Source organism: Semicossyphus pulcher, unplaced genomic scaffold (assembly GCF_022749685.1).
Source record: "Semicossyphus pulcher isolate SPU_LCO1_2020_fin unplaced genomic scaffold, fSemPul1.0.p SCAF_14, whole genome shotgun sequence".
Taxonomy (NCBI): domain Eukaryota; kingdom Metazoa; phylum Chordata; class Actinopteri; order Labriformes; family Labridae; genus Semicossyphus; species Semicossyphus pulcher.
The window spans coordinates 13,311,451-13,327,279 of NW_027211648.1; the positions used below are offsets into that span (position 1 = coordinate 13,311,451).

The window sequence follows — 15,829 nt, forward strand, 5'->3', positions numbered from 1 at the left end:
ACATGTCCCTCTCCTAACACCACGGCTACTGTTCAGGTTTCACACCGGATAACAAGAGGAAGAGGCTTTTATTTACCCTGCTCTCTTTATCACACCAGCAAATATACCATGCTTCCTTGTTTTAGATGCACAATTAATTACTGGTCACATGGTGTCATCCATAATAAACTAAGCAACTTGAATGCATTGATCCTGAATCAGATCATATCGATCATCTTAATGTTTTTTTGTAGAGACTCGGCTAAGCGAGAAACGACCCCCGAGATTAGACGGAGCCTCTGTGTTCATGAATAAACACATCAATAATTCTGATTTGTTCTGACAGGCGATAGATAGATGCAGCCAATCGGAGCTTTGTTTAGGCTGCAACGAATTCATTTTTCATTATTGATTATTCTACTGATCAATCTTTCAGTGGAGATGTTATTTATTCAGTGTGCAGAATATGACAAAATACTGACAAACGCCCGTCAAAGATCCTGTTTTTAGCTCCTTCAACATTTATTACAGCCCGTCTCTGCTGAGGCTTTTTAGGACTGATAGCTATTATTATCCTTAACTGAGTGATTTTCTTTGTTTGTTTGTTTTTATTCATGTTGCTGCTTTTAGCTTCCTGTTAAACATTTTTGATCATTTTAAACCTCCAAATATCTCAACATGAAAATTACATCTTAAGCTGAATCTGAGACTTTTCTGATCATCTAAAATCGTTGCAGCATTTATGATAAACATTTAGTTCCCCCTTTTTTAATCAGCAAACAAACATTTAATATTATTATCGTTGTGAGCAGATATGCCTGCTTATATCAACAACTTAAAACCCTATTGGCATCCATTAGTGGAGGCTTTTGTCTAAACAGATAACGAATGACAACTTAGCAAAGACAGCTATGATGATAATATAAAATATGTCTCGTAGGAGACGTAATAATAATGATAAAAACACCTAAAATGTCCTTTAGAGCTGCACCCAACTCCATTATTAAAGGTTATAAACCAGTTATAAATCCGTGTATGTTAGTATGTACAGTGCTTTATGCTTAATACCCCAATTTACAATGGAGTGTTTCATGGAGGACATATTTTTGTAGGCCAGCCCAGAAGCTAGCATCGCCCTGGTTTCTTCAAAAAGCCAATGGGATGATTTCCTTTGTATTTATTTATATTGTATTTTGGATAATTGCTGAAAATAAATTGTGGCAAAGAAAAGTTAACGATGCTTACATGTTTTGTTCAACAGCACCATCTTCACAAATAAACATCTTAAATGAAAGGCTAGAAGTGAAAAGCTGATGTTAGTCTATAAACAAACTATACCAGGACCTCATGATTAAAACATCGCCACCACTAAGCAACATGTCCGTAGTCAGCGTGATGATATTTAATGTCCCCTACAACCTCTGTATTCTATATGTTAAAGCTTGTGGGGTATCTTAACAGACCGTGAAAATCTCTTAAACTTGTGTAAACAACTGACCTCATTTCAGGCATCTCACCAAAACCACGTCAAAAAACTCCAAGGGAAGCCAATGTGCAAAATCGCTAACTTGTTTTAGGCTTCATTACTCCAAAACTCTGGATGAAGTAAGAAAACAAGCTTAATTTAGCAGATGTTTGATGCCGCTAGATTTCAACTTTTCAATTTACTCCTCACGTTTAAGATTGTACACCCTGCCATCAATCTTATCTCCTCAGTGATGTAGAGGGATCAGGATCAGGGCTTACAGCACAACATTTTGCTAGGCAGTGCAAGGGCAATCATTTACAACTGTACATCAATAAGGTACAATAAGAGCCCTTGGCCCCGGGCCTCCACCAGAGCAAGAAGTGATTTATCAGGACATAGGGTGAAGAGTGGGCGGGATGATGAAGAGGTACAGCTTCACTTTAACAGTAAACCAGACAGGAGTGATGACATGTGAGCAGGAAAGTGAATGCAGGCTTGGCTCCGACTACACGCAGCGGAGGGAAACTACTCAGAACTTTAATCTAAAAGGTGTTGCTATGTCGATATGTTGCATGTTAATTATAGATACTTTAAAGAACCAAAAGTGTATGTACATCATTTTATTGTTGCAGCTGGTAAAGGTCGAGCCACTTTTAAATAACTTTATATACAGCTGGTGGCTTGTAAATAATAATACATCATGATTGATTTGTTGATTTGGTTTTGTATTTAATATGAATCTTCATATTAAATGTAAAGGAGATTAAAGTATCACTAATTGTACTTAATTAAATGCATGTTACTTTCAGTAATATGTATGCTTTAGCTGCTTCTCCTCCCTACTTTACAATCAGAGGTAATTCGCGACAGGACTGTGTTTAGTGGTGACACCTCCTGATGAAGTGGACATTACCCCTGTTAGGAGGCCAATCAATGAGTAAGCCCTTGATTTCCTGCCAGTTCCAGGACGGCTGTTAGTCAGCTGAACCTGCCAAAGACTCTTCTGAGGTCTAAAGGAAACAATGACTTTCAGCACCACGGACAGCTCCTCTCCCACTGAATAACTGCAGTTCAGCATTAACCTGAAACAAATCTGTGTTTGTGTCACAACTAAGAGAAGATACTCCACATAAAGAACTCATATCTTATTAAATAGCATATTTTAGTTGCAGTATTTGTTGTTAGCATCAGTGTTGGAATGTAACCAGGTACTCTACTACAGTAGAGTATTGCCAATTCTACTCCTTTACTTTTGGGGGGGAAATGTTACACTTCTTACTCCACTACATTTATTTAAAAAAAATTGAGTTACTTTGCATTTTTAGATTATTAATACAAAACATTAATCGGCTAATAATAATCATGTATTTTTATATTTCACCTATCATTATCCCTCACAGATAAGAAGCCTCAGAAGAGATGTAATTTGTCTCACAGGCACCAGGACATAACTAGTGCAATGCTGACACTGCCACATATATTAAGCGATGTAAATTATTTTTATAGGTAAAGACAAATTATGTATCCTTTCATCCATACACACAGCTTCATCTGCAGCACCCTTTATCTGCAGATCAAACAGTTTCCCCTTTGATGCACCTTAAGTACAATCACTTCAATGTCATCACGGCGAGCATCTGTCTGTTCTTCTAGGTGTTAATCTCTCGATTCGCTCTTTATGAAATTGTTTTATTCTTCACAGTTTTCTCTTGACCTTGCCGGCTCGGGCCTCTCAGAACTTTTAATTACGTGTCTCATTTGATTGGAGCTGCCTTTATCGCTGCCTGCCTGTCTGGACTGTCTTGAACAAAGGAACATATCCCCCCCCCCCCGTGAAATGCCATTGCATGACATGACATCAAAAGAAATGGCGATCCCAATGAGGCCTGTCTCTAAAAAAAACCCCATACTGTCTCCTGCCATGAAGACCGATTTGCTACACCAAGGCTCCGCGCGAGACAGACGATCCCTTTGAAAAGCCAACACTCTTTAAAATCATTTTCACATGACTAGAATAAGTTGATGCAATGTGAAGTGTAATAGAGGAATGATCCATGATGGGGAGACATTTTAGGCTCTCTGTCTTTTCATGGTATGACAAAGCAAGAAGGATTACATTGACCCTTCACAAATAATAGGCAGCAAATACCGCAAGACAGATGCTGTTGTAAATGGCTGTCTTCTGAAGACGCAGTCCTGTATGTCATGTCGGCGGTGATTTATTTCAATTTACACGCCTCACTGGTCCACCAGCGCGCATGAGTTCACAGAAAATTCATCCAGCAAATCTCCATTATCTACCGCACATCAAAACATATCTATTCACAGTGGCTTCTGCCTGCTTTAAAGGGTCACTTCACACAAAGTCAAACATAGTCACTGTAATCTTGCAGGTACGGCTATGAGTAAAAAATCATTGATTATTGATAGGACATGTTCCTGATCTGTTTTTTTCCTATTCAATGGATTTCAAACTAGTATTCTCTCGACTTCAGTTTTGAAGAGTCTTTATGTACAATCAGGTCCTACAGAAAGTGTTGCATTATGGGTCGTTTGTAGCCTTTATATTAGGCTAGCAAGTCCATTTAAAGTGTGTCTTTCTACAGGGGCATTAAAGCTCAGTTAAACCTATGGGACTTCCTTACTGGCTGTTTGATGTGTTTCATCTTTTACTGGGAGAATTTAATGAGAAGAATTTGATGCCTGATCAGTGAAAACGAGTCCAGAGTCGGTTTCATGCTTTAATGGAATAATTTTATGTTTTACTTTTATTTCTCATTATCAGGGTTGTTTAATATTCGAGCCTACACAATAAATTACTCAACATTAAATCAAGTATATTCCATGACTGTTTGTCGGTATCTGTGAAAAAACACGTGTCTTGCTATCCAGGTAGTTCAGGTACTTGTCCTTTGTCAGTCTTTAAACTGTCATGGAGGTGTAGTTAAAGCCACTGCTCACCACCTGCACAGGTGTTGTCACTTATGTTGCCTGATTAGGCCTCCTCTGTTAGCACTTTTATGATAAAATCATGTGTGTGATTGAAAACACCTGTGCGTGTGTTTGAAGGGCCTTTAGGATAGGCATGTTGTTCAAATGGTTATTCAGTAATCCTCCAGTCTGGACCTTTCTCTTCCTACAGACACTGTCTTAAACTCGGACATCGTTTCTGGAAAGATAAGTTGTGGTTTGTTAGCTTTAGCTTAGCATAAATACTTGTAGTAGCGAGCCTGGCTATGGCCAGCGATGTACTAACCTTGCTTTCGCGTACACAACCGTCTGCGTCATGAACGTAATTGTTCAGATACTTGGCTATGCACTACGCGTAGAGTAGTGCATATCCGAGGGCACACAAGAGAGCTCAGGCTGTATGCAACTACCATGACACTGGTGACACTATAGAGGAGGCTACTATTATGTTATTTCTGAGATCAGGGCAGAGAAAGTGACAGTGTCCTTGCTGCTGTGTTGACTTTACATCCCTTCTGCCTCTACACTGGCCCTACCGTTCATGTGAATACCACAACTTGCGTAGTGCAAATTTATGAGGACATGCACAGCCAACGCTCAGAACAGAAGCAGGGAACGCATGGCAGCCATCATGCACACGCGGACGCATTATTAAAAGCAAGTACATCTTCGGCTTAAGCTAAAAAAAATAGGACTACAAATACCTGTAAAGACTTATCAACAATTTGTTTATTCCAAACTAAAATGTAACAACAACAATCTTTGGTTGAGGTGTTACTGATTTAACCATTTATTGGTGAACAACAGTTTCTTGTTATCACCTTAAGGTTGCAGTAGAGATGGAAGCTCCTAAGCTTGTTCCCCCTGTCTTCAGTCTTTATGCTAAGCTAAGCTAACCTTCTCCTGGCACCATGTACTTACCCAACATATAAATATGAGAGTGATATCAATCAATAGCCAATAACGCCTCAGTCTTCTTCCATTACTGTGTGTGTTGGGCAGAAAGACCCAGTGGGTCAGGCCTCTGATGAGATTACGATCCACTTTAATCAAGATACAGTAAGTCATAAGGCTGAAGCTCGCCTCATCTTCTGCTCTGATTCTGGCTGATAAATCCTAAAAGCACAGGCTGAAGGATGCTCTGAACCTGATGTGATTGGACAGCTGCTGCTGAGTCGACCAGAGCAGCAGTTAGCTGTAATAGTTTTCTAACAGAGTTGCACGGCAGGTAAGAGCAATTACTTTGGACATTGATTGCGCTCGCTGTCTTTGATCATGTAATTGCTTTGAGAGAGATGAGAGCGCCTCTGCTGCTAAACAGGTGTGCTCGAATCGATTATAGTACATTTCTCATTTCTCAGACAAGAGAGAGACGGAGCAGGGGGAGTAAATGTCATCATCACTCGTACATTATCTGCTTTTATAAGAGCAAAGTTTAACATTATATCATTCATCACAATGGCTGTGTTTGTGGAGCTGAAGCGTGCATTTTTCTGCCTCTCTTCCTGGCACTTTCACAGAGGCCGAGGGTTCTCAGCGTGGTTTTAAACACTTAATACAATCATTGATCTCTGTATGTGGGTGCAGATTACACTACAGTCCACACTTTTGGCTGATGCTTTTGTCTATCAGCAGTGTGTATCTTAAGTGTAACAGAGTGGAAGTGTGATTCTGAGTCTGCAAGTTGCTCGCCATGCATTAATCAAGTGCAGATATTATTGTGAACATCCTGGTGATGTATGTGCAATGTCTCCTAGGGTTGGTACATTTCTGCTTCTTAAAGAGGGGGTATAATGCTGTTTCACATTTTAATGTTACAATGTTGGATGTCCAGACTAAACGATGGTGAAGTTTCAAATCTGTAGGTTAAAGTATATTGGAGTAATCGCAGAGCTTCTCAGCTCAGTCTGCAGGCTGCTGCGAACGCCAGGTATCACACTGTTTTTTCTAGACACAGCAGGCTTCGGAGAGATGGCCAATCAGAGGAAAGCGGGCTTGTAGGGGCGGGGTTTCTTAAAGGGACAGAGCTGACTGAGTGGTTTCAGGCAGAGGCTGTATGAGGGCCTGCGCAGAGCACCAGTGTGAGAAAAATGAGTTTATTTAACTGTAAATTATGCTAAGCTACTCCACAGGTATCACAGAGTGACTTTAATAAAAAGTCAATGGTTCAAGCTTAAAAAAATACGACTCACATGGAGCATTTCAGCAGGAAACATTATTATCATCAACTGTAGGTCACCACTAATGTTGTGAACTAATGGCCTGAAGCTAAAGACTACACTGATCAATCAGTTAAATGTGTCATGTTTCCCGTTCTGGGTCATGTTTGGATGATTTCAGCAATCAGTATAGAGTGTTAGGTTTGACAATAGGGCAATGAAGTTGTCTTAAATGGCTTCAGCTCTAATTCACACCAATAACAGCTGAGACTTTTGGGTTTTGTAGTTTTTGTAGCCATCTGCTGTACCACATTGATGGAAAAACTGGATTTCTCAGAAATAAAGCTGAAGTCTCAACATGTCGTGTTGTCAAACTATCCAGGAGATTCCAGAGGAATCCATGAAGTATGATTTGAAATAGTTACAGAGGTTAAAAAATACCCCTGCAACTTTTAACTCTACATCAAGCTACTTTTAACCTGCTGTGACTCTTTTTTAAACTGGATTTTAACTCTATTTCACCAGGCATGTAACTGAAATATCATAAATTGTTGACTGTAGAGCTCAGGTCATAATAGCTGCCAAGAAATCAACTTTTCCTCGGCTGTCTTTGCTCAACAACTAATCAAAGAGGGAAAGACAAACTGGAAGTGAAGGTTGCTTAGAAACTACAGGACTTTATATTCTCGAATCAATTATTCCAGTTCAAGCTTTGGGTCACAAGTTTGTTTGTTTTTAGCTCTGTGTGTGTCTCTGTTTTTGTGTGTATGTGTAAGAATGCGGCTGAGTTCACAAATCCCCATCACCTTTATGCATCTTTTATGAGAGCCTTAGTGGGAACTCAGTGGTTCAGACACCATTATGATTCTGCACTTCTTACTAATAACAATACAAACAATGGAGGCGGTGAGGAAATGTGAAAGCAGAGCAGCTGGAAGGTTGTACAGGCTACTGAAGGGTGGAGAGGCTGGAAGGGTGATGTAGATACACTATCATCATAGCAGACATATCAGAAAAAGTACACACTGTTGAAAGTTAATGTTCTGCATGCATAATTGTAAAATTTTATAAGTAAAAAATTTGAAAATTGTTTACAGTATAAGCCCCTCTTCTGCAGAGTGGCCCCTTTCAGACTTTATATGATATGATATGTTCATGTATCATTGCTGACATGTAGTTGATTTAGCCTGTTTGATGGATACAGTGCAACATGTTTAACTAGCTCATGTTTCAGAGCTTAATCTGCAAAGTGACTTTAAGAGTCTAATGAATGATGTAAAGATCTTCAGGTACAATACTTCAACTGCCCCCACTGCAAAGTGTAAAGGTACAGCACAATGAAAAGGACACTCTTATTATAGCTGTGTATATCTACTATAGGTTTTGCTTTGATAATTAGTTACACATACAATGTATAAGGCTCAGTGTTGGTCCAAATATATATATATATATATATATATATATATATATAAATAAAGGCCAACTTTGCCCAAACCGGGGTTTGAACCAGTGACCTTCTAGCTGTGAGGCAACAGCACTAACCAGCGTGCAGCCCATATATATGTTCATATAACTGAAAATGAACATTTGCTACAAAATTAAACCATAAATTTGCACGACATTACTTAAACTCTGGAAGAATAAAATATTAATTTATTAAAAAAATTTTTTTCCTCAAGTAACCAATTAACCATTAATCCAGTCCAAAGACAATGTTTTTTTTAAAAAAAAGGTAAAACATTGAATTATGAAATTAAAAAAAAAAAAATTCTCCTGGCAGGATAAAATCAAACTGGACACCTGATTCACAAACTGCCCTTAAATAAAATAAGAACCCTAAACACAGTATTAACAATTACAACAATGAAATGGTTCAATGGCGTCACACATTCTCTACATGCACGCTTCCTCGTCCTCACTGAAAATGCTGTTGGAGTACCATGCGGCATTGCGATTTGTGTGTGGTCTGGGTTTCCGCACCTATCACTGCATTTTGTATGAGAAAGTTGGCCTGTCTTCATTGTATAATCGCAGGACGGAACATCGGTACATCCTTCCTTACAAGGCGATACTACATGTATCTGCCTATGGACTGCCTTCTTACTTATGTTCTCTACTGTCTCCTAAAACTTTCAGTGTCCGCAGCCTCCGGTCACATGGACATATCATGTTAGTCATTCCTCGAACTCCATCTGTCTGCAGTAAAAGTGCTTTTAATGTCCCTGCTCCTGCTACCTTGGAAGCCAAATTAAGGAGCATTTGATCAGTGAATGCAACTGTCCTAGCGCTGAATGCTATTAAGCTACTGGTAGATTAATTTCTTGCCTGTCTGTTCTTTGCTTAAAACTTTTATGTAGCTGTTTTTACTCTGTTGTTTGTTTTCTGTCTAACTTTTTATGCTGCCGTCTTGGCCAGGACTCCCTTGTAAAAGAGATCTTGGGATTATTTCCTGGTAAAATAAAGGTAAAATAAGAAATAAATAAATGTCACAGTGATAAAGGTGCTTCTGCAAGTTGTGTTTCCCTTTACTGTATATTTCACTTTAAATGTAAGTAAAAAGAGCGGACATGAGAAGGGTTTTAAACACGTGGAAAGACATAAATGAGTTGCAGAGAAAGTACCCGTCAGGTAAAGGTTACTGGTTTAAAAACAACATATGGTAATATCAAGGTTTTTGCATTTGATCATCAGTCAAGATCTTTGTTCTTGACATAAGGGTGAAAAAAAACAACCTTGCCAGGAGTGTCTTACCGTCCTGTGCATCTTGTCCTCCAAATCCTGGTTGATCCTCTGAAGAGCTGCATAGCTGCTCTGGATCCTGAAACAACAGAGGAAGAATTACGGCCCGTTAAAAGCTGCAAATCACACCATATGAGAGAATATTTCACTGTTCATACAGCTAAATAAGCAGCGGTAATCTCCACATAAATTCCGACAGAGAAATAAATAAAGTATGAGATCAGGGGCACTGACGGGGGGGATCTCGGAGGGGATTTGCAGGATATTTTAAGTTCTGACTCGGATTTGAAGATCACTCAGGATAAAAATCTGCTGAGCCGAAACGCAGTGAAAAGAGTTGATGTTATGTTTAGACCCACAGCAGGAGAAACTGAGAAAAAAAGATGTGATATGATCATAAAAAAAACTTTAAATCCTTTGAATATTTCATGAGAAGAAATCAGTAAACATGTAGAAAAAAGTCTGCAGCTGCAAAGCGGCACGTTGAGCTTTTTCTCTCCTTTCATTCCTCACGTCTTTCTACATCTTTGGTCGACTTCCAGTACATTAGCGAGCGTAATGGATCAGGGTCCCTGACTCTCTATTTGTTAACTTGTTCCCGGGGTTTTATCACGTCACCTCTCTGCTCAGTATCACATTTTCACATTAGCTCTGCGGCCTCAGAGAGTGTTGATACACCAGCATTTATGGCTCCATTAAGCAGACAGACACACAGAGCGCTGGCAGTGGAGACAAAAAGCAAAGACAAATCATAAAACCTGAAAGAGATTTTAGTGTGTAAGGAGGCAGAGGGAGAGAGAGGAGGGAGGAAGACCGAAGAAAAACTGGTCATTATGACAGCTGATGATTTAAGAGGAGCAGAAGTATTTCTGGCTGCAATTTCTGTCTTCAACAAACTCTTCTAATCATTGAGATGGTTGAACTTAAATATATTATGTTCTGGTTGGGTTCTGCCAATCATACAAAAAAAAAGATGGCAAATCTTCAAACCCAGAGAGGAACAGACAGGTGGCCATACTGTCTGCTGTCCAAGTTTCCGATGCCAGATTGCCAGATTTTTGCAAGTTTTAGGGAAAAGTTAAAAGTTTATAGAAGTAACAAATATGGACTTTAATCAGTGAACCACAGAAGTGAGGTGGTTTGGTGCGCCCAACACCTTGGGGAAACAGAAATAACCAATTAGGTAAAGAAGTCCAGAAGTCTGTAGTTTAACACCTGACAAGAAAGTCAATACAGCATGATGCAGTAAGTTCAATGTCAACAATACCTGCACATTAAAAACATCGGACGCACCTCACTTGTATCTTTAAGCACTGACCTTAGGAACAACCAAGCCCCTGATTTTGGTGGTTAAACACTATGTAAAAAAAAAAAAAAGAACAATGACAAGGTCATTTGAAGAAATTATCTGAATTAAAACCAACATATAAAACAAAAACCCATGTTCTTTGTAAATGTATGGTGTCCTTTTAGTTCACAGTCTGTCTTGTTCCCCTCCTTGCCCTTGGCTCTGCCTGTGTGTGTTAGTAATGTCTGCATCAAACACATAACACAAATTATACATTGATTACATTTGAACATATGATTGAGAGCATTTTAGAAAATATAAAAAACTAAAATAAAAAGAAGACTCCGATAAAGTCAGGTCAAAGGTCATGCATTATGGGGTTAAGGTTGGTTGCATGAAACTCTTTGAGGCCATCGGGCCGTGGTTAATGTCAAACCCTGCTTCAAGGGCACAATACTTCCTTTACTAAACACCAGCATTCGAATGTAGAGGTGTAGAATTAGCCGATTTAATTTGCTTGAAGTTATCATACTATTTTTTCTTCCTCATACAAAACCATAATTTATAAAACATCCATTCCTGAGTAAACTCATTTTACAGCGACGTTAAATGGAACGATTTACAAAATGCTGTGCAGTGCTGTGACAGGACGAACAAGGTCAACAGGGTTCTATCGGCTTCTCTCTTAATCATGTCTTTAGATGTTGTACCCCGGCCTTAATATGGCCCAGGAGAACCACTGTCATAGCAAGCTTGTGATAGCACTCATCATGTATCACCTAAACTAATTTTATGACGTCTCAGAACAACTTAAGTAGGTTTCTTCTTCGTGGGAAATTGACGCGCCGTGCATTCATAAAAGGCTGAGCTGTCCGCAGAGTCATGCACACGTGCACACACACACACACACACACCTGCGTAGCTTCTCTGTGAATTTCTCCAGCTCCTCCTGGGCCCGCCGCAGCTCCGTCTCCAGGTACTGCCGGGTGGAATCAAACTCCGTCTCCACCATCTCTAGTTTGTGTGTGGTGTACGACAGGCGCTTACGGAGGTCTTCCTTGTGGTCGTGGAAGGAGCTGAAGGTGCAGCGGAGAGAGTTTAGAGAGGAAACAGTCACATTTCTGATGTTTTCACAAAGTTTATAAAGACAAACAGAGAGAGGAAGAGAAAACAGACACAGACAGAGAGAGAGGGCAATGGAGTAAAAAGTAAACTGTGTCTGTGTTTGTGTGAGAGGAAGGGATGAAGTGTAGCTGAAGTGTAATTCATTTGGAGGGTGAGAGGTCCCAGGCAGGGGGAAGGCGGTGAGGCCGATGGGGAGGAGGAGATGGATGGAGGAGGAATACTAATCATTTCCCATTCACATCCAGGGAGCAAAGCTGGGAAAGCTGCTCCCACCGGTGTAATGGTGAATTCCATTACACAACCCCCTCATCGAATCTCTGAGAGAACAGCAAAGGATTTTTTGCCTCCAGACAAAGACCACGGGTGATTCATGGAAGAAGAGGTGAAAATATAGAGTGGACCACGGCTTTGTGCGAGAGTAGGCTTGAAAATGGTGTGAAAGAGCAAAGAAGGAGCATGAGCGAGAGTAAGCGAGAGGCCAGGATAGCAGAGTTTCAACAACATAACAGGCAGGGAGCAATATTTCGGTCTCCGGTTTGAGTGTGGTGGATGAAAACACACAGACAGGGACGGAGCGAGGGAATGGATGTGGTAATGAAAGGCTGGAGATGGGTTGCAGGGATGGTGTGCGCTCTGGGGGGTTTAGCATTTTGCCAGACTGATGGATACTTGGCTCACTGAGAGGTTCGATGGCTCAGTGCTGCCAACCAGCAGGCACAATAAGTGCACCTCCAAGTTCACCTCGGCCCAGAGCCTCCGCTCGGAAACTGGCAGGAAAGGAGGAGAAAGAAGTGTCCACGGAAAGACTCACAGACTGTGCTGTGTCAATACATCGGTGGGGCAGTGGACTAAGTTTCATGCTTGGGTACTTGGTTTGAGATCTCTGCTTATTAAGGCGGAAGTAAATAGACAGACTGCAGTATAGAAACAGCCACACAAAAATAAACATGATACTTGAACCCTCACATTGGAATAACAGCCTAAAACAAGCTTGTGCATGTGCTACATTTCAAAGGATATTATTCATAAGTTTGTTAAAAGCCATAGTTTTACATTTTTGATTCACCTCTTTGCTAAGAGTGTGATAAAAACATTGACACCACTCTTATGTCTGTCTGCCGGAAGGTTAGCTTACACCTGTTAGCTTAGCAAAAAGACAAGAAGCAATGGTGAAATTCTCTGTCCAAAATGAAAGAAATATACATAGAAACATGTAAAATATGCTGTACCTCACTTTTTTGTATCCCATACAGAAACATTTATGTAAAAATGTTTAATTCTCTTATTCAGTTACTTGCTAGCTAGTTAGCTAATGGTTAAAACAGCTGGGAGTGCAGCAGACACCTTGCACTGAAATGCTGGGCCTATGTGAAAACACGATAATGTCTTTGGACAGATTCTACAAACATACAAAATGTTCATTTGAGGCGTTGGTAAACGCACTTTTGAATTTTGGTAAGAGTCAGGCAACCTTTGACCCCTGCGTCCACGGTTGCTGCTAAGCTCATATCATCACATTCTGGTTTTATAGCTCCTACTTGGTGCACACACGAGTGGCTCAAATTTTCTGAGTCAAGACAAGAGAGTGTGTTTCTGAAAATGTATAACTCTGTTCAATATGGCGCATGAACAGAAAGTTGTTAGCCTAGCTTAGCATAGAGACTGGGACCAGGAGTAAAGGTAGCCCACCAACGTCTCTTAAGCTAACTTATTAATATTTCTTTTTTGTTTAGCCTCTACAAAAAATAGATTTAAATGTTTGTCTTTGTAGGAGGATAATCCCAAAGACTGGTAACTTATCGTGCCCTAACAAAGACTAAAACCCAACTGTATGCTTGCAGCCCGTACAGAAAACCTGTATTAGTCAGATTCTGAGATATTTTAGGCAGATGAATAAACAGTTTTTTTGTCTTCAAACGTCACTCTGTCAGGGAAAGCAAATAAGCACATTTCCCATAATGTTGAGCTATTCTTTATGAAATATTTGCTGGATGGATGGATGAGTCATTGAAGAGTCTTACATCCATTATGCTGAGGCTTGCAGGTTCAGCCCACTCAGCCTGCCTGGCGCTACAACAAAACAAAATCTTTACAACCTCTCCGCTGCCTAAGAGCGGCAAGTGATGTTGTAAAATCACATGGCAGAGAGCCAGAGAGCTATTGTAAGTACATGTGAAAATGGCTCTGGGCTCTTATCACTATGTAATGCCAGTTTAATTAACTCTGAGCTCACAGCCATTGATTATTTTTTTTTTAGGGTAACACATTTTTTCTCAGTAACCGGATGCCTTTTGTTGGTGAGATGCAGTGTAGCGTTCACGTTGATGTAGATCTCAGCTGGTACGTGATAAGAGAAGTGAAGATGAATGATGGGAAAGAAGAGATGCCACATTATGTTTTAATGGCTTTTTAATGGTCACGACCTACGAAAAAGAATCCATTTCCATTAGTCGAAATGAATGAAATGGATTCCACAATTATGAGGCTGATGTTAAAAGTTTAAAAACACTCCTCAGACTGACTCATCTTACCTTCTTTTCTGATGTTTGCAACCATTTCTCTGTGTTTTCAGCGCAGTTTTACCAATATATATCTTTTTCATATTTTTCTCTCTGCCCAGGCTTTCATGTGTGTGTATAGCTGTGTCCTCTGCTGCTTCTGCTGCTGCTGCTGCCGGTCGGCTGAATGTTGACGCCAAGTTTGAACTCTAACCACAAACCAACAGTCAAAGCTCTAAGTCTTGCCTGGGGAGGCAGATAGGAGTTGGCTATCTGTGATGACCCTGGCAAGAGAGCAGAGAAAAACAGCTTTGAAGTCCCACAGATTTAGCAGCACATTCAGTTCTGTTGACTCCAGAGAAAAACTGAGATTTTGCGTGCAGAAAAAGAGGCGGTTTGGTTCGGCCAAGCTGAGCTAGGGGGGGGGGCGAAATTAGATGAGCTTAGTGAATGAACTTTCAAAGTATGCTTTTATTCAATGCTTTGAATAGTTGCAACTCCGGTTGAACTTTGCACTTTAAATTAAAAGATCAATGCACAAAAACCTTTTATTTTCCCCATAATTCTCTAATCCACAATCCCATTTGTATTTCTTACACACAATTTACGCTGTTAAAAAAAGCTACAACACTGCCTGTAGAAAGATTTATATCTCTATCACCTTACCTTCCTTCTTGTTGGGAAAAAAATGAATGCAGCCACCACAAACTGCAGGGCCGTATGGAATAGTGAGTTATTGACCAGCTGACCTCAGAGGGTTTCCCTCAATAAATCAGTGTTATGATGAATGTCTGTGTGTTTCTATTTCCATCCTTGGTCATTGCTGTGTGGTGCTGTGGGCTTGAACTCTGATCTCATACACCGTAAGAGCTTAATAACCTGCCACTAGTAAGCAGAAAATGCTGGAATTAATATTTCCAGGTGTACAACTTTCTTTATGCAGTCTTGTGGATACAAATGTGATGGTAAAATTATCATATGTCAAACATTGGCTCACATTTCTTCATACAGCGAACGTTTGGCCTAACATTAGCTTGTCCAGCTAACTAGCTTAATGCTACCTACCTTCATTAGCTAACAACAGTTTATGGTGTTAGCTAACTTCATTAGCTAACATGATAAATATTACAAGTTATGTTAAAGGCATATCTCTACTCTATTTCCCAAAAGAATGGAAGCAAGCCCTATATGCTATCAGAGTTTAGCATTAGCATTTCATGGACAAGTTTCCATTCCAGCACCAGCAGCTAACCATGACGTTTCCAGTTATCCGAGTTAGCATTGATTTAGCTCTGGGTGAGACCTAGCTGTCAAAGCTTTTAGCTTGTGATGTTAAAAGTGAAACATAAAGTTTAAAAATATGAAAAATAAATAATTAATCTAACATTAGTTCTACACTACAATACAACAAAATGTCTCTTTATTAGGATGTTCGGTGGATCATTAGCTCATGAACTAATATTTACGTACCTGGAATTAGTTATAGCCTCACTATTTTGCACTGCATCATGTACGTAGCCATCTTATTTAAGACCTTTTTACTGTTTTACTTTGACATTTTTTAATTGAATATATTAGACACACAAATATGGTGTTGTGACAC

At 39.9% G+C, this 15,829-nt stretch overlaps 1 protein-coding gene across 1 annotated transcript in view; it reads right to left on the reverse strand.

Annotated features, from left to right (window-relative positions):
• Positions 1-14,339, reverse strand: part of LOC138591125 (brain-enriched guanylate kinase-associated protein) — a 32,641-nt gene extending 18,302 nt beyond the window's left edge. The window contains exons 1-3 of the mRNA XM_069661644.1: positions 14,260-14,339; positions 11,518-11,679; positions 9,328-9,394 (exon numbers count right to left, since the gene is read on the reverse strand). Of these exons, the coding sequence (XP_069517745.1) occupies positions 9,328-9,394; positions 11,518-11,679; positions 14,260-14,330 (300 nt within the window). The 5' untranslated portion in view covers positions 14,331-14,339. The remainder of the gene's footprint in view (positions 1-9,327; positions 9,395-11,517; positions 11,680-14,259) is intronic.
• Between the last annotated feature and the right edge of the window lie 1,490 nt (positions 14,340-15,829).